This window comes from Pan paniscus, chromosome 1 (genome assembly GCF_029289425.2).
Source record: "Pan paniscus chromosome 1, NHGRI_mPanPan1-v2.0_pri, whole genome shotgun sequence".
NCBI classification, from domain to species: Eukaryota; Metazoa; Chordata; class Mammalia; order Primates; family Hominidae; genus Pan; species Pan paniscus.
Window position 1 is genome coordinate 193,284,068 of NC_073249.2, and position 19,327 is coordinate 193,303,394.

Genomic DNA, 19,327 nt, shown 5'->3' on the forward strand with positions numbered 1-19,327 from the left:
GTACTTTATTTCATATGCACATGTCATTTGATCTTCACCATAACTCCGTAACTCCATGAAGTAGCTACTATTATCCCCATTTTGTATATGAGATGGCTGAGGCTGAGAGAGGCAGAGAATTTATGTTGGCCATTTCTCAGGCTCTAGCCAATTCCTTGGGCTTTCCCTTTTCTCTCTTAGAATCAAACCCCAGAGCTCAACCTGATTCTCTTTTCACTTCAAAGATGCAGCTATCTGCCATCTTTGTTGCTTCGTTCTGTCCTTGTACCCGACCCCACCCAGTACGGGTTCCTGAGCACGGTGTAGCCTCACAGCTCCAGTTTCTTGCTTCTCTCAAGGGTAGTCCCAGTCCTTTTCTGGGAAAAGTGAGTCACTGTGGGATCCAGATGGAGGGAAGAGATAGGATGAGGAAATGTGACAAGATTCTCCCTGTCAAAGTCCTAGTCTGTGATTTCAACTCCCTCTGAAATCCCGTGTCAAGTTCACTTTGGTTTTGAGACCAGAGCTCACCAAGCCCCACCCTCAATGATATAATGACATAGGCATGACCCTTTCATGGGCCATAAGACCCTGCTTCCAGGCTGTTGTCCCTAGGAGTCCTGTGTAGGTGCTGTTGGGCCTACAGAGGCCTCCTAGGTACAACAGCAGGTGATAAGATGTACCCCTCAGCAGACAAATCAATTGTCTTATGTGGTTCATTAATATACCTTAGGTTCTTCAAACAGAAAACTCCCTTTCCCTGGGTCCCAGCCTCATTTAGGAACTGAGCCCTCTGGATACTTCCTCTTAGAGGGGGCACTTTGAATAAGGTGAATCTTCATAGCCCAAGTTGCAGCGGTGCATAAGGACAGTGTGGGCAAGGACAGGGCTGATGCCAGGGATTTGACAAAACAAAATTTAAAATGGGCAAGCTGGGTGTGGTGGCTCATGCCTGTAGTCCCAGCTACTCAGAAGGCTGAGGTGGGAGGATTGCATGAGCCCAGGAGTTTGAGGCTGCAGTGAGCCATGACTGTGCCTCTGCACTCCAGCCTGGGTGACGGAGTGAGACCCTGACTTAAAAAAAAAGAAATTTAGAATGTGTAATGTCCAACTGGGATCCTGTGAGGAGACAGGGCATCCCTGATCTGACAGTTTCCCTTCTTGGATGCATGCAGGGAGTGATAGGGATGGTATTGGAGGAGAAGTGGGGTCCTGGCCAGGAGTGAACAATGCTGTATCTCTCTTATCCTAGTCATAAACTGTGGTGACCCTGGGATTCCAGCCAATGGCCTTCGGCTGGGCAATGACTTCAGGTACAACAAAACTGTGACATATCAGTGTGTCCCTGGCTATATGATGGAGTCACATAGAGTATCTGTGCTGAGCTGCACCAAGGACCGGACATGGAATGGAACCAAGCCCGTCTGCAAAGGTGTGTCTGGGGCTGCAAATGTGGACAGAGAGCCAAAGAAGACACAAAAGTGAGATGTAGGCCCTGAGCATCTCTCTAGAAGGGAGAGGGGTGAAAGGCCAGCCCTAACATCTTATCAGGGGATGTGCAAGGTGAGAAAACTGGCCCCTGAACATCTGCCAGGAGTGAATCAGAAGTACCAAAATAAGGCCTGGGCCATGAACATTGAGGGGAGGGTCCCGCAAACAGAGGACTGGGTTGTCACACTTGAGAGAGGGCATTGTAAGGTGCAAAAAGATCAGAACTCCCACAGTAAGAGGGCCCCATTCTGGTTCTTCCTGCTTAGCCCAGGCTCTAGGTGGGTGCAGGGTAGTCAGTGATATCAATGATGGTGACGGGGGCTGGTTTCCCAGGACAGCATCAGAACTCAGCCTGCTTTGGTCTCCCTCCAGCTCTCATGTGCAAGCCGCCTCCGCTCATCCCCAATGGGAAGGTGGTGGGGTCTGACTTCATGTGGGGCTCAAGTGTGACTTATGCCTGCCTGGAGGGGTACCAGCTCTCCCTGCCCGCGGTGTTCACCTGTGAGGGAAATGGGTCCTGGACCGGAGAGCTGCCTCAATGTTTCCGTAAGTTGCTTACAAGGGCTCTTGGTGCATCCTATTCAATAGCTCCTTCCCCTTGCCTCCTCGGAGCTTTGTGGCTGGAAGGCCCACAATAGGTAGTCCCCTCCCCAGGGAGGAGCTTCATCAAAGACACTATTAAAGAGGGAAGGAAGTGGAAAGGAAGAAAATGAGGATCCCTTAATTGAGCCCTGGTGTCAGATACTGTCTAGAGTAACAGAAGGAAATTAAGCTAGAGATATTGGGGGTGTTTTTTTTTTACCTGAAGGGTTGTTAACTGTTTGGAATAGTACTCAAAGATCTGAGGGTTCCCAGTGCTATATATGTGTCTGTTTTCATGAAAAATGACCTGCACAGAAAAGACTTCTGGGAAACCTGTGATTTTCTGGTGAGTTGCTTTATTTTTTATCCACCTGGCCCAGTTGTATCCTGAGGAGCCCCAAATCTATTCCAGGGCTTATTCTTTACTGAGATCCCCAGTAAGCAGGTTCCGGGTCACTTATTGTCACACCCTGTGAATGGGCTCTGGAAGGTTTTCTCCATGCCCGTGCTTTGGACAAACAGTAGGGACGTATTTTTCTAATTGCCATTTATCTAATTCTGCAGAAAACTATCCACATACTCATGATACTGTTTTGGGTTCCTCTGAAAATTTGCTTCCATCTGGGGATTTCCTCAGAGATTAGGGCCAGCAGCTCAAAACTGGACACAGGTATTTGGTGCAATGTTACCCTTTCCAACCTTCACATACTACCAGGGTCAAGTCTGGACTCAGCCACCTTGCTTTTCCTCTGGAGAAATAGCTGAAGTGCCTTTTAACAATGAATTATGGTCATCATGAAAAAAATTTTACCCATTAGAAAATACGAAAAAGAAAGTAAAAGTCATCTGAACTCACACTTTCCAATGATAACCACAGTTCAGCTTTTGATGGTGTCCCATGTGAATCACTGTGCATTTTTGAATAGATAGTGATATGTATACATTTTCTAGAACTGGTATTGGCTCATGCTGTACGTACTGTTTCATAACTTGTATTCACTGATAGGCCACCAAAACCTTTCCATCAATACCTTTCTACCTTTCTTTATCAATACTTACTGATCTATGCATCATCATTTTTAATGGCTTTAAAGAATTTCCTTGTAGATACAAGTTATTTAATCTTTTTGCACTGGTGATGAATTTAGATTATCTCCAACTTAATCATGTTAGAAGCAGTTCTGCAATATGTATTCCTGAAAATTGCCTTTCTTGGCCGGGTGAGGTGGCTCATGCCCATAATCTCAGCACTTTGGGAGGCTGAGGCGGGTGGATCACGAGGTCAGGAGATTGAGACCATCCTGGCTAACAAGGTGAAACCCTGTCTGTACTAAAAATACAAAAATTAGCCAGGCGTGGTGGCGGGCGCCTGTAGTCCCAGCTACTCGGGAGGTTGAGGCAGGAGAATGGCGTGAACCCAGGAGGCGGAGCTTGCAGTGAGCCAAGATCGCACCACTGCACTCCAGCCTGGGCGACAGAGCGAGACTCCATCTCAAAAAAAAAATGCCTTTCTTTACTCCTGCAGCAAAGCCCTAGGCATGACAATGCTGGGCCGAGGGCAGTCATGCCTCCCTTCTTGACATATGTTGTCAAACTGTCTTCTAGAAACTGTCCCAATTTACATTCCCCACAGCAGTTAATGAGAATGTTTCTGGATGCACATGCTCATCAATAATGGATTGTGCCAGTATTTTTAAATATTTACCAGCCTGAGGAGCTTTAAAAGATCGCTCATTACTTTAATTGGCATCACATTGCTTATGAGAAAGGCCACGCCGGTTGCTCTTCACTTGTCAGCCATTTGTGTTTCTGGTTCTTTCAGTTGCCTCCTTCTGGATACAGTAACTTCCCATCAATCGATTCTTAACTGACTTCTAATTGGTCAGCATAGACACCCCAACCTTCAGGGCAGAGGATGCAGGTCCAGCTTCATTTTATTTTGCATGTGGTTATGTACCTCATGACTCCATATACACATACACACACACACACACACACGCACACACATTTGCATCATAGCATAAAGCAATGCTTGAAGTGACATCGTGGTGAGCTTTGCCTTTGGTAGTCAATTTTTAATGGCACTCCCTGATGTTAACATGGCCTGAATGAAATGGGTACACCCATACACTACCCACCGCAGTGTAAATGTGTACCCTTTGGGGAAAGACATTTGACACTACACATCAAGAGCTGTGAACGTGTTCAACCCTTTAAAAATAATAAGTTCACTCCTAGAGAATTCTCCTAAGAAAGTAATACATATGAAAAGAAAAAACAAAAAAGAAAACAATACATGTGAAAGAAGAGTTATATATAACTGTATAATAGAAAATGCCCAATATAAGGATTATGATAAAATATAATTATGATACAACCACCTGTTGCTAATTGTGTAGCCAATAAGAGATGATGATGTCATAAACATAGAAAATATTTACAAGATAATGCTAAGTGAATGAAACAAGATTTATGATCACATAGGCTTGGGTTTGCCGCCCCGCACAAGTTTCCATACAACTGAACAAAGATTGGAAAAGAATGTGCGTGAAAATGGAAAAAAAGTTTTGAATAATGGGATTGTCGTTTATTTTTCTTTCATGTTCTAAACTTCCTGTAATGTTACTCCATTACTTGGATCATTATTAATAGGCACTTTGAATGTAGAAGGGAGAGGAAGCCCCCATCAGCAGCAGCACCGCAGCAGGTGGAAGCACCTACCTGGGGCTGCCCCGGTTCCCAGAGTTCAAGCTCAACCAGGAAGGGAACAGTGCAAAGAACAAAGATGGGGGTGTGGGACTGGAAGATTGGGTTCTGGAAAGCAACTTAGACCTGCCTTTCTCCCTTCGTCTTCCCAGCTGTGTTCTGCGGGGATCCTGGTGTCCCGCCCCGTGGGAGGAGAGAGGACCGAGGCTTCTCATACAGGTCATCTGTCTCCTTCTCCTGCCATCCCCCTCTGGTGCTGGTGGGCTCTCCACGCAGGTTTTGCCAGTCAGATGGGACGTGGAGTGGCACCCAGCCCAGCTGCATAGGTGAGAGGTCATCTGGGGCAGGGAGCGTCTTGGCTGGGGTTGCGGGAGACCTTCTTTTGGGCCTGAGATGATTAATTTCCTTCCCTGTCTTCAGTGGTCTCATCTGCAAAAGGGAACATCTCCTCCTCTGAGCTTCTGCAGCAGGATGTAAAATAGCCAGAGCTAGTGTGCTTCGAGGAGTCAAATAGACAGCCAGGGCCAAGGCTCAGGTGGGGATCTCAGTGGGCAGGGAAGTCAGGATGTGGCCGCATTTTCTTTTCTACACCTATTTCCCAGAGTGAGATGAGGCCGTGAAGGCTTCCATGACCATGTGATCTGTGTCTTTGTTTTGGCCATCCAGATCCGACCCTGACCACGTGTGCAGACCCTGGTGTGCCACAGTTTGGGATACAGAACAATTCTCAGGGCTACCAGGTAAGGAGGTCAGCCAAGATAGGGTCTTCCTACATCCTATCCCTTCCTGTCACTGTCAACATAAGAGGACCCAGAGACCTTCCTCAGGACAGCACTTGGGGAGGACAAGAGCTTGGAAAGCGCAGAAAGAAAGCCCTCTGCCTCTTTGAACAGTGCTCCATGGGAGCACCCTGCAGAGACAGAAGGACCCTGACATCCGTCAGAGAAACTGATGAGGAAGGACAGATGGCGTGCAGTTCCATGAACACTTCCCGGCAACCCCGGGCAGGGTGGTTGTGGAAATACGGAAATGAGTGAGACAGACAGACCTCTGTCCTCACGGTGCCCACCCCACCCACAGACACTGGGCTCATGCACAGTGGCAACGAGCATGTGCCACACAGGAGGCAGGCCCGTTGGCATGCCTGGCCCATCAGGACACAGGCCCTGCGGACACACCTCAGATGAGCTTTGGAAGGAGAGAACCTGGACAGTCTGGGTTGGGACACATTGAACAGAGAAAAGGATGGCCAGGTGCGGTGGTTCACGCCTGTAATCCCAGCACTTTGGGAAGCCAAGGCGGGTGGATCATGAGGTCAGGAGATCGAGACCATCCTGGCTAATAAGGTGAAACTCCATCTCTACTAAAAATACAAAACATTAGCCGGGCATGGTGGTGGGTGCCTGTAGTCCCAGCTACTCGGGAGGCTGAGGCAGGAGAATGGCCTGGACCCAGGAGGCGGAGCTTGCAGTGAGCCAAGATCGCATCACTGCACTCCAGCCTGGGCAACAGAGCGAGACTCGGTCTCAGAAAAAAAAAGAAGAGAAAAGAAAAGGAAGAATGGGTGTGTTCAAGGCAGGACAATTAGCTGGAGTCCAGGACTTGCCCAGGAAAATGTCGGACTCACCTGGACATGACAGGCTGGGATCTAGTCAAGTAATATGACTTATTCACTTAGTCTGTACTCACTCAGCACATGCTTATGGCCCTGAACTGTTCTAGGAGCTAGGAATACAGTGGGAACAGGACAGACTGGGTGCCTGTTTGAAGGAAGCTGCCTGGCTGAAGATGATAAACAAATAAATAAACGAGCTGGCTTCTGAGAGCAGTAGACACTACACAGTGATATAAAGGGGTGTGAACGGGGTGGGTTACCGTTTTAGGAAAGGTGGTTAGGGAAGGGTGACATTTGAACTATGGCCTCCATGATGAGAAGGGCTAGCCCTGTGCAGAGCAGGGTGACATTCCTGGCTGAACGAAGGGCTGGTGCAAAGGAGTGCTGAGGGAAGTGCTTAGCAGCCTGGGGGCCTGGAAGACAGGCCAGCTAGCAAGTCTGCAGCCCTGTGAGAGAGGATAAGGAAATGTAGTCAAGAGTGAGGCTAGGTTGGAAAACAGCTTGGTCCTGGTGTGTAAAGTGAAACATTCACACACTCTATGACCCAAAAGTTCCACCTCTGCAAACATATCCCAGAGACACTCTTGCACATGTCACCAAGAAACAGGAAATTTGTGGGTATAGTCACGTGATGGATTATTATACAGCAAAGAAAATGAATGAATTAGAGCTCTGCATGACATGGATGAATCTTAGAAACATACTATCAAGTGACAAAGGTGGCATGACACTACTTTGATAAATATTAAAACCAGCAAAAACTTACTAAATTGTTTAGAGGTACGTATGCACATATGTGATAGGATTGTTTTTTAACAAGGAAAGGAAATTAACACAAATTTCAAGACAGCCATTACTACGGAGGGGTGTTGAGGAACACAGCAGGGAAAGAGCCCCTAGAACATTACAACCATGTCCATAGCTCTTAAGTTGCATGGTGGATTCAATCTAAAATATCCATTTTATTATTATTCTTTATATGTGTTACATATATTATTTTGTGTATGTCAGATATCACATAATTTTTGCAAAGGCGGCAGCATGGGACAGGTCATGCAGGGCCTTGAAGCCATGATAAGTATTTTGGATTTTATCCAAAATGCCATTTAAAGGTGACACAATCTGATTCTTCATTTGAAATATTACTCAGGCTGCTGAGTAGAGAATGAATATCAGGGAGTTGAGAATAGAAGCACTTAGACAAGGAGGACACTGTTGTCATGACTCCAGGGAAAAAGAAGATGAGAAGTGATCCTGAACGCTTGTTCAGGATACATTTTGTAGGCAGAACCAAGAGGACTCATTGATGGGATGGATTGTGGGGTCGAAGGGATCAAAGATGACTTGAGGTTTTTTATTTGCACAACTGCATGGATAAAGGTGCCATTTGCTAAGTCAAATGATGAAATCCAAGACAAAAAAGTGTTCAGCATGGAAAAAGGGAGTGGAATTTAAGAGTTACACATTGCATTTGCACATGCTCCCGTAGGTAATAGGGACACATAAGTGTTTGAACTGGGAAGTAGTATAATCCGAGTTGCAGTATAGGAAACAGATCTAGCCGCATTACACCAAGTGGATTGGGTAGGGAGAGATGGAGCCCGTGGTTGCGGGGTGTCGAGTTGTACAGTGAGGGGCTGGTGGAGGGTTAAGGTGGGGAACATAACTGAGCAGAGCAGGGAGGGAGGGTGGCAGTTCGTTCAACAGATTCTTTGGGGGCCATATCTGTAAAGACAAGTCTCCCATCCTTAAAGAATTTGCAATTTCATTGAGGAAAGGAACACACACACAATATTTAATTTGCACTCTTCTTCACATTTTGTAAAATGCTGTCAAATCCGCCATCACATTTGAGTGTCACAACATTCCAGTGTGATTGTGGCAAGGATGGTCATCCCCACTGTATCCTTAGGAAGACTAAGGTTTACAGAGTTCCATGCAGCCTGTCCTGAGTAAATGCAGAAGCCAGAACTCGGATCCAGGGTCTTCTGACTCTGAATCAGCCACCGTGTCCACAACAGAGTGTAATATTACAACTTTGTTCAGGGTATTAGATGAGGCCTTGTGGAGGAGGCATCCTATCAACTGCCTCAAAGGAGGAAGAAAATTTAACCAGGCGGAGAATCAGAAAAAGAGTTTTGCAGGCAACAGTGCGGGAGGAGTTGGGCCATGTGAAAGTGGACAAGGGACAGACGTAGGAAGCACCGCTGAAAGGAAGGGGCTGATGGGACTTTGTATCTTGCTGCAGGTTGGAAGCACAGTCCTCTTCCGTTGTCAAAAAGGCTACCTGCTTCAGGGCTCCACCACCAGGACCTGCCTCCCAAACCTGACCTGGAGTGGAACCCCACCTGACTGTGTCCGTGAGTGCAGACTTCACCCACATCCCAAGAAAATTCCTCTTGCCCCAGCTGGGCATCTGGGTCATGCTTGAATGCTCTGAATGACAGGGAGTTCACAACTCCCCATGTGAACCGACATCGGTCTCTTTGTAGTCCTTACACTTTGGGGCCTCACAGAAGACTTCCACACAAAAGCCTTTCTGATATTGGAAGGCAATCCCTATGCCTTAGCAAAGAAAAAACTATCCAGTGGCAGCAGCAAAAACTAACAACTACAAGGCCAGGCCTCAGGATGGAGATATCAAGCTTTTGACCCAGTTACTCCTTTACCCCTCAGGAAGTGCTGCAGGCTTAGGTTCCCCCAACCCAGAGTCAACCAAGCCGATATCCACATGATCTCCATCTTGGCCATTCCTCTAGACACAGAGCTTGGGTCAGGGTGGAGGATTAGGGAGGGGGATGCTTGGCATGAAAGGGACTGGAAGGGAAAGGAAGAGGATATTCTATCTAGGAACAGGGGAATGGTCGAAAGGGCCCCTGAAGCCCCTAATCTCCTCCAGTCCAACAGGGTCTTTCCTCTCATCCAGCCCACCACTGCAGGCAGCCAGAGACGCCAACGCATGCCAACGTCGGGGCCCTGGATTTGCCCTCCATGGGCTACACGCTCATCTACTCCTGCCAGGAGGGCTTCTCCCTCAAGGGTGGCTCCGAGCACCGCACCTGCAAGGCGGATGGCAGCTGGACAGGCAAGCCGCCCATCTGCCTGGGTGAGTGTGCCTGCTTGGGGAAGCTCTCCAGGGCGGGAGGCTGAAAGTGCTGGCTGAACTTGAGCTGAAAGAGGGCAAAAGAGAAGGAAGGAATTGCGTTTCAAGGAGCTGGATCCTGCTTCTGATTTTCTAAGGTTTTGAGTCTAGAAGAGCAAAGCAGAGCGGTCTAAAAAGGTGCATACTCAACCCACCCCAAGGGTTGCCCCTTTTGCCTGGGCTGAAACACTCACAGGATCACATTTCATCATCAGGCAGAGGAAAGTGCTTTCTTCCACCAAACTGGAGTGACGCATTACACATATTGCACCCTTGATAAAACAGCACCCGCCTGTAGGTCCCTTGGGGTTACCAGGATGTCCCAGACCTCCCTTCCCCTCTTCTTCATTCACTCGTTCTCTATTTATTGAGAGTTCATGTGGCCCCATGCCTGCACTAGGCATGAGGGATTCAGAGGGGAAAGACACAACCCTGCCATGTGGAAGACAGACACATTATCAGATTTTATATTTGGAGTACTTGGAGGAACATGGAGATGTACCAAATGCTGTAGGAATGAGGAGGAAGGGCACTAAAGTGGGGGAAAGGAGAAGTCAGGGAGGACTTCCTGGAGAAGGTGATGCCTGAGTCCAGTCTTGAGGGAAAGAATTAAGGTTAAAGGATTAGTTCAATGCTGGAATAGCATTAAACTCTCTGATAGGCACTCACCTCACCAGATACCAGGCATTGTGCTAAGTGCTTTGTATGTTTCAACTCATTTAATCTTCACAAGATCCTATGAGGCTATTTAATATATGAGGAAACTAGGGCATAGAGAAGTTAATTAATGTGTCCAAGGTCCCCAGCTGAGAAAGATTAAGTGCTGAAGATCCATACCCTGATGGTCTAACTCTAGGATCTATGACTATTTTGCTATCCTGCCACTCAGAGGGAAGCCTTCAGGGTCAGAGACTATATCAGAGCTAGAACTTACTAACGGTGTTTTATTTTCATGGTATCACTTGGAAATTTCTTTTGTTTTCCACATACAGTAGTGATATAAAGTACATTTATTAAAGTACATTTAAGTTTTTATTGTGATAGAATATACATAATATACAATTTTAAGTGTACAATTCAGTGGCATTAGTTATGTTTATGATATTGCACAGCCATCACCACTATCCATTTCCAGAATTTTTTCATTATCTCGAACAGAAACTCCATACCCATTAAACAATAACTGCCCATTTCCCCCTTCTCTTAGCCCATAGTAACTGCTATCATACTTCCTGCTTCTGTAAATAAGTACCTCATGTTAGTGGAATCATACAATATTTGTTCTTTTGTGTCTGGCTTATTTCCCTTAGCATAATGTTTTCAAGATTTAACCATGTTGTGGCATCTGTCGGAATTTCTTTCCTTCTTATGCGTGAATCATATCTCATCATAGGGACATCACTTTTTGTTTATCCATTCACCTGTTGATGGCTGTTTAGGCTGTTTCCACTTTTTGGCTATTACAAATAATACTTCTGTGAACATACATGTACATGTTTTGTTTAATATGTTTTCAGTTCTCCTGGGGACATATCTAGGAAAATAGTAACTCTATGTGTAATATTTTGAGGAATTGCCAAAGTTTTCCAAAACTCTTGCACCATGTTATTCCCACCAGCAATGCATCAGGGTCCAATTTCTCGACATCCTTCCCCACACTTGTCCATCCTGTTTTAGTATATCCATCATCAATGGGTATAAAGTGGTATCTCATTGTGGTGTTTTTTATTGTTTGTTTGAATTTTCATCCAATTATTTTTTAATTGACAAATAAAAGTTGTATGTATGTAGAGTGTACAGCATGATGTTTTGATATATGTATACATTGTGGAGTGGCAAAGTCATGTTAATTAACATATCCATTAACTTCATATACTTGCCATTTTTTGTGGTAAGAACACAAAATCTACTCTCAGTAATTTTCAAGTACACAGTGCATTGTTATTAACTATGGTCACCATGATGTACAAGAGATCTTGAACTTATTCCCTGTCTAACTGAAATTCTGTACCCTTTGGCCAACATCTTTCCAATTCCAACCCCCCAGTACCACCCCACCCTAGCCCCTGGTATCCACTATTCTACTCTCTACTTCTATTAATTAGTTCAATTATTTTAGATTCCACAGATAAGTGAGATTGTGCAGTATTTGTCTTACCGTACCTGGCTTATTTCACTTAACATAATGTCCTGCAGGTTATCCCTGTGGTCACAAATGGCAGAATTTCTTTCTTTTTTAAGGCTGCATAGTATTCCATTGTGTATATATTCCATGTTTTCTTTATCCATTCATCCACTGATGGACACTTAGGTTGTTTCCGTATCTTGGCTATTATGAATAATGCCTCAATAAACATGAGAGTGCAGATATCTCTTTGACTTACTGATTTTGTTTCCTTTGGATATATACTCCATAATGGTATTGCTGTATCATATGGTAGTTCTATTTTTAATTTTTTGAGGAACCTTCATACGTTTTCCATAATGGTTATATTAACTTAAATTCCCACTAACAATGTGCAAGAGTTTCCTTTTCTCCACCTCCTTACCAACACTTGTTATCTTTAATCTTATTTATAATAGTCCTTCTAACAGGTAGGAGGTGATATCTCATTGTGGGTTTCACTTGCATTTCCCTGATGGTTAGTGATGCTGAGCATTTTTCATATACCTGTTGGCCATTTGTATGTCTTCTTTTCAGAAATGTCTATTCAGGTCCTTTGCCTGTTTTTAAATCAGGTTATTTATTTTCTTGCTATCGAGTTGTTTTAGTTCCTTCTATATGTTCCTTAGATGTTAATCTCTTACCAGATGTGTGGTTTGCAAACAATTTCTTCCATTCCATATGTTGCCTCTTCACTCTGTTGATTGTTTCCTTTGCTGTGCAGAAGCTTTTCAGTTTGATGTAATCTCATTTGTCTACTTTTGCTTTTGTTGCCTGTATCATTGTGCAAAAATGATTTATATTTCCTTAATGGCTAATGGTGCTCAGCACTTTTTTATGTGTATGTCTTCCTTAGAGAAATGTCTATTCAAATCCTTTGTCCATTTTTTACTGACTTATCTTTTTATTGTTGAGTTGAAAGAGTTCTTTCTCTATCTAAAATACAAGGCCTTTATAAGGTACATGATTTGCAAATTTTTTCCCATTTCACGGGGTGTCTTTTCGCTCTCTTGTTGGTGTTCTCTGAAGCACCAGTGTTTTTAATTTTGATAAAATCTAACTTTTCTATTTTGGGGGTTGCATATGCTTTTGTTGTCATATCTAAGAAACTGTGATACATCCAAGGTCACAAAGATTTATGCCTATGTTTTATTCTTAGAGTTTTCTAGTTTTACTTCTTATATTTATGTCTTTGATCCATTTTGAATTAATTTTTTATGATATTAGGTTAGAATCCAAACTCATTCTTTTTTATGTGGCTATCCAGTTGTTCCAGCACCATTTGTTGGCAAGACTATTCTTTCCCTGTTGAATTGTCTTGACACTCCTGTCAAAAATCATTTGACCATAAATGTATGAGTTTATATCTGGATTCTCTATTCTATTCCATTGATCTCTATGACTATCTTTATGCCATTACCACCCAGCCCTGATTACTTTAGCTTTGTAGTAGGTTTTCAAATTGGCAAGTGTCCCAGTCTGGGCACCCTAGGGAGACTACATGTCTACAAAAAAATAAAAGTAAAGAAATTAGCCAGGAGTGGTGGTGTATGCCTGTAGTCTTAGCTATTCAGAAGGCTGAGGTAGGAGGATCACTTGAGCCCAGGATTTGGAGGTTACAGTGAGCTATGATTACACCACTGCACTCCAGCCTGGATAACAGAGCAAGACTTTGTCTCTAAATAAAAATAAATTGTTTTAAATGAAAGAAAACAAAAAATATTGGGACGTATCAATTATCCAACTTTGTTCTTTTTTAAGATTGTTTGCCTATTGTTTTGCCTTTTGTTTCTATACAGATTTTAAGATTGGCTTGCCAATTTCTGCAAACTAGAGAGCTGGAATTTTGGCAGAAATTGCATTGAACCTGTAGATCAATTTGGGGAGTATTGCCATCTGAACAATATTAAGGTTTCCAAACCATAAACATGTGATGTCTTTCCATTTATTTAGATAATTAATTTCTTTCAATGATGCTTTATATTTTTCAGTGTACAAGTCTTGCATTTCTTTGGTTACATTTATTCTTAAATATTTTTATATGTTATTATAGCTACTTTTATTTAAAAATATATAATGTTTTAGAGGCAGTTGAATTCAACCCCTTACTGTATGATCTTGAGCAAGCCCTTTCATTTCTCTGCCTCTCAGAAAGTTTCTGTGCTATAAAATGGGGAAAATAATCTCTACTTCAGAGTTTCAAGAGCAGGAGGAAATGAAGAAGTGCCTATCACAGTACCTCGCACATAAGATGCTTTCTCCTTCTTTGCTCCATTCATCTTATGAAACCTAAGACGATAAAGCATTTTGTTCAGAAGTACACTTGCATTGAGTCACTGCAGAAACTTTCTCCACAGCATTCTGTGTACTGAGGCATAGGCTGACCTCCAGAGTTGAAGGAGATTTGCTAAAGCTGTGCTCCCCACCAAGGCAGACAGTGGGGAGTCTGCCCTTAATGGCGACAAGGCAGATTTTCTATTGTTTCTCTGCAAAAGAAGAAAAGACATTAATACTTACTGGTCATGACTTTCCTGTTCATAACCTCATTTATTCAGCATAGACCTGTGAGGTATGTTTCAGTTTTTTCCATGTTTCAAATGAGGAGGCAAAGACTCTGAGTGGTGAAGTTACTAGTCAAGGTCACGCAGTCATTAAGTGGCACTGCTGGGACCTGAACCTTGGTCGTCTGGCCCAGGCCCAAAGCTTTTGCCTTTGCTTTGCCTGTGAGGGCTTCTTGGTCTTAATCTCATCATTCCAAGGGAGGAAGGCGCTCCTCTGCAACCCCCACCAGGGCTCACAGAGTTCACCGTTGATGGGTAGAAGTTCTTCCTTCATGCGAGGCATCTGGAAGGAAAGCAAAGTCAAGGGCAGGACTTTTCTCTTTTTTTTTTGAGACAGAGTCTCACTCCGTCACCCAGGCTGGAGTGCAGTGGCGTGATCTTGGCTCACTGCAAGCTCTGCCTCCCAGGTTCACACCATTCTCCTGCCTCAGCCTCCGCAAAGTTTTCAATGAGGGCATTCAGGGAGTCTGTGCACTTGGATGGTAAAATATACACCTTTTATTCCTTTACTTCTTACTGAAATGTAGCCTCTCCTTTAATTTCGAATGTAGACAACAACCCTTAGGAGTGTTAGCACCTGTGACTTTGTCACCAGTAGAAATTGAAAAGACTTTTGTATATATTCCACTTGCTACCAATATCATGAATATTGTTCATGTTCCTGACTACTTCAAGATTATGGTTATTTCTTGACTCACTGCTAGATCCTGTTATTTAATGCAGTAATAAAGAATCATATATACCACTATATCCTAATGTCTTGTCTAATATTGTAAGAACTCCAACTAATAAAATGGACTTCCTCTGTAATTCTTTGTATTTTTTATTCTGAGAGGGATCCATAGCATCATTAGAGCATCGAAGCAGTCTACCTCCTGGTCTAAAAAAAATAAGTGGAAAGCAAGATCTCAAAGAACCCATTGACCTAAGGTCAGACAGGTGGTCATTATTTTTCCAACAGAGTGTGAACCAGAAGCTGAACCTGTTTTCTTCCACTCTTTTTCCCCAGCAGAGGTCCGGCCCAGTGGGAGACCCATCAACACTGCCCGGGAGCCACCGCTCACCCAAGCCTTGAGTACGTATGGTCCAGATCATTGGCTCAAGAAACTGGTGTTACTTTTTTCACACAGTTAGCCAGAAAACACGAGTTGCTGAGAGTTGCTGAGTGCCTAGAGGAAGGGCATAAAAACTATCTATAAATCTGGATGGCTTTCCCTACCCACCTCCCCAGCCCAGGCAGACTTCAGAAGAAAGTGAGCCTGAAGGAAGCAGAAACTTCATCTGGAAGAAAGAGCCAGCACCTTCCAACTGGAAGCTCTGGAACTGTTGATTACTACAGCCCCTCCTGGCATAGGACTGGCCAGTGTGTGGTCATACAAACACATTGACCCAGGCCATACCCAGGGAGCTTCCTGGAAATGGTTACAGTTTAAGATAGGTCTGGGGTCTTTCCAAGTATCACATCCAGAACTGGACACAGACTGCAGATGTGGCCTGACCAATACCAAATTCTTAGAGACTATCACATCCTTTCATGAACCTTCTACTTTTATTTACCACATTAGCATGTGTATTATGCAGGAAACGAGGCTAGATTTGGCATCAGAAACTCAATTTGAGTACCATTTTGGTCACTGACCAGCTGTGTCCTTGGACAAATGAGCTTCGCCTCTTAAGCTTCAGTAAAATAGAGATCATAATAATTGCCATAGAGAATGATTACATGGATAAATGACAATTTTAGTAGCTATCACTGATTAGGTGCTTTTACACATGCAACATCATGTAACATACAATTTACAACACTAGTCATTTAACCCCTAGAATAACCCTGATAAGGTAGATGGGATGGCCACCATGTATAGGAATACAGGCATAGCCTATACAGGGAGAAAGTTAAGGCTTTTGCACATGATCAGACAACTGATAAGTGACAGAGCTAAGATTACACTCTGGGTCTGTCTGACTTCATTTGCCCATGTTCCAATTCACCATGCTATACTGACATGTCAGTTTTCTCTCTCTTCTCCCCTCTTCCATTTCTCCATCTTTTAAACAACTTTCCTTTTCTCCTTCCTTCTTCTGTCACTCCTTTCTAGTTCCCTCTCTATATCTTTTTAAATATTTTAATTTTAATTGACAAATAATAAACATATTTATAGGGTACAATGTGATGTTATTCTATATGTATACATTATGGAATAAATAAATCAAGCTAATTAACATACCCATCATCTCACCTAATTATCATTTTTTTGTGATGAGAACATTTAAAATCTACTCTTTTGGCCGGGTGTGGTGGCTCACACCTGTAATCCCAGCGCTTTGGGAGGCCAAGGTGGGCGGATCACCTGAGGTCAGGAGTTCGAGACCAGCCTGACCAACATGGTGAAACCTCATCTCTACTAAAAATACAAAATTAGCCGGGCATGGTGGTGCATGCCTGTAATCCCAGCTACTTGGGAGGCTAAGGCAGGAGAATTGCTTGAACCTGGGAGGCAGAGGTTGCAGTGAGCCGAGATCACACCATTGCACTCCAGCCTGGGCAACAATAGCAAAACTCCATCTCAACAAAAAAACTACTCTTTCAGCAATTTTGAAATGTACAATACATTCTTATTAACTATAGTCACTATGCCATGCAGTAGATCACCAAAACTCATATCTCCAGTCTAATGGAAACTTTCTACCCTTTGACCATCTCCCCATCACCCTCCACTCTGCCCCAGCCTCTGTAACCATCATTCTACTCTCTACTCCAATGAGTTCAACTTTTTTAGATTCCATATATAAGTGAGATCATATGATATTTATCTTTGTGTGCCTGGCTTATTCCACTTAACATAATGTCCTCCAGTTCATACGTGTTGCTGCAAATGAAAGAATTTCCTTCTTTTTAAAAGCTGTCTAGTATTCCATAGTGTATGTATATATACCCTTTTCTTTATTTGTTCATTCATTCACGGACACTTGGGTTGTTTCCCTATCTTGGACATTGTGAATGATGCCGCGATGAACATGGGAGTGGATATTTATCAGTTCCCTCTATCCATCCACTCTGAGACACAAGACGAGAAGAGGCCAGAGCATTCTACCACCCTCCTCACATGGTAGACATTGGGGAAAGGAAACAATCCCAGTGAGTGGGATGGGATCAGTCATCAGGCTACCCCAATTCTGGCAGCACACACAAAGTCCCTCTCACATCTATTTCTCAATTCCTCTAGTTCCTGGGGATGTTTTTGCCAAGAATTCCCTGTGGAAAGGGGCCTATGAATACCAGGGGAAGAAGCAGCCAGCCATGCTCAGAGTGACTGGCTTCCAAGTTGCCAACAGCAAGGTCAATGCCACCATGATCGACCACAGTGGCGTGGAGCTGCACTTGGCTGGTAAGGAGCAGGCCCCTCTATGAAAGCCGGGAGGATGGATGGGCACACACCCTTGGCAAGGATGAGCCTAATGGCATTGCATCATACTGTCATGCAAGGCTCAGACTTGTCTGGTGGTCAGGGAAGAGGAAGTGTCTATTCATCTTTACATGATAAAGCACTGTGGACTAAAGGGAAATGTTTAAATGGCAAATATTAATAACCTGAATATATAAAGAACTCTTATAAACAAAGAGAAAAGACTGATATCCCTAAACTGAACCAAAAATAGGGGCAGAGACTTCCCAGGATCCAAAGTACAATCAGTCAACAAACAAAAGAAAAAATATTTTTCAGCAATCATCAAAAAAAAAGTAAACTCAAAATGTCATTTTCCACTTACACCATCAACTCAGAGTGTTTTTAAACAATAACACTTAGTGCAGGTCGGGTTCAGCCATGAACGCCAAATTCTAAAATGGTACCATTCTGGGAAAACAATTTGGCGATTTGTATCAAGATCCTTGCAAATGATTGGACCCATTAATTACATTTCTAACAATTTTTATCATAAGAAGATATGGAGGGAGTCAAACATTTATGAATAAAGGCTGTTCCCATTACAAGGCCATTTGTAGTATATAAAAACTGGAACTAGAAAATTTCCCTAAAATAGAGAAATGGATATTTTAATGATAGTATATCTACTAGATGAAATATTATGCCAGTGTTGAGGGAAATGCATTCATTATAATGTATTTAAAATATGACTCCAGTGTTTTAAAGGAAAATATTACATTCATAAGAAAGAAAACTGGAATAATTTACAGTAACGTGGTTATTTCTTAGTAAGATCAGGAGAGATCATTTTTTCTTCATGCATCTCAGCATTTTCTAAAATTTTCCCAATTTTCAATCTTTCTATAATCAGAAAAAGTAAGTACCTTAGAAAATAAGTGTTTGTTGAATAGATGGATAGATAAGCAAATGTGTGAGTGAATGAACATATTAATGCACAACCCCACATAAAATCCTATCTACGCATTCATACGTGCACACACCTACGCAACTGCAGGATGACATTTGCTCATTTCACACATGATAATAGACATGTTCACATGCTCCCATGCCCAGGACCTCATGAACTATTGCACCCATTGAACTATCTATGCATTAGTGGACAGATTAAAAGACAAAATCATATTCTCACACATGCCTGTGTCAATAGCATCACAACCTCAACCCGGTAATCCAATTATTAACATACATATGCATATATTAATAATTCTTGCATATAACCACGTTCAGCCTACACAAACCCACACTCAACACTACACTTACGACTTAAAGGGATGTGGAGAATGTTTATATCAACATCTACACATGAAATTCCATCCAGAAACTTACACCCACAAACCCACAAATTTGAGTTTTGAAATTTTCCCAGATCTTTCATGTGTAACACCTGAACTTTATTTCCCAGGAACTTACAAGAAAGAAGATTTTCATCTCCTACTCCAGGTGTACCAGATTACAGGGCCTGTGGAGATCTTTATGAATAAGTTCAAAGATGATCACTGGGCTTTAGATGGCCATGTAAGTTCAGCAAACTCACCTCCTCCCCTGACTCCCAGATCACTGGCAGGGAAGAGGAGGACAAAAGGGTGTGCAAACCCCTAGGATCAATCTGGAAACTTGGGAGGAGGTTTTCTGTGGGGC

General features: G+C 43.3%; 1 protein-coding gene across 4 annotated transcripts in view; it reads left to right on the forward strand.

Moving 5' to 3' along the window:
- CSMD2 (CUB and Sushi multiple domains 2) overlaps positions 1–19,327 on the forward strand; it is a 643,453-nt gene that overhangs the window by 614,964 nt on the left and 9,162 nt on the right. For 3 of the 4 annotated variants that reach the window (XM_034960731.3, XM_034960735.3, XM_063593001.1), the window contains exons 59-67: positions 1,232–1,411; positions 1,843–2,016; positions 4,911–5,084; positions 5,425–5,498; positions 8,622–8,733; positions 9,300–9,479; positions 15,250–15,315; positions 17,468–17,629; positions 19,092–19,204. In XM_034960731.3, coding sequence (XP_034816622.3) covers positions 1,232–1,411; positions 1,843–2,016; positions 4,911–5,084; positions 5,425–5,498; positions 8,622–8,733; positions 9,300–9,479; positions 15,250–15,315; positions 17,468–17,629; positions 19,092–19,204 — 1,235 coding nt within the window. The remainder of the gene's footprint in view (positions 1–1,231; positions 1,412–1,842; positions 2,017–4,910; positions 5,085–5,424; positions 5,499–8,621; positions 8,734–9,299; positions 9,480–15,249; positions 15,316–17,467; positions 17,630–19,091; positions 19,205–19,327) is intronic. The other variant, XM_055095658.2, reaches the window with a different exon arrangement.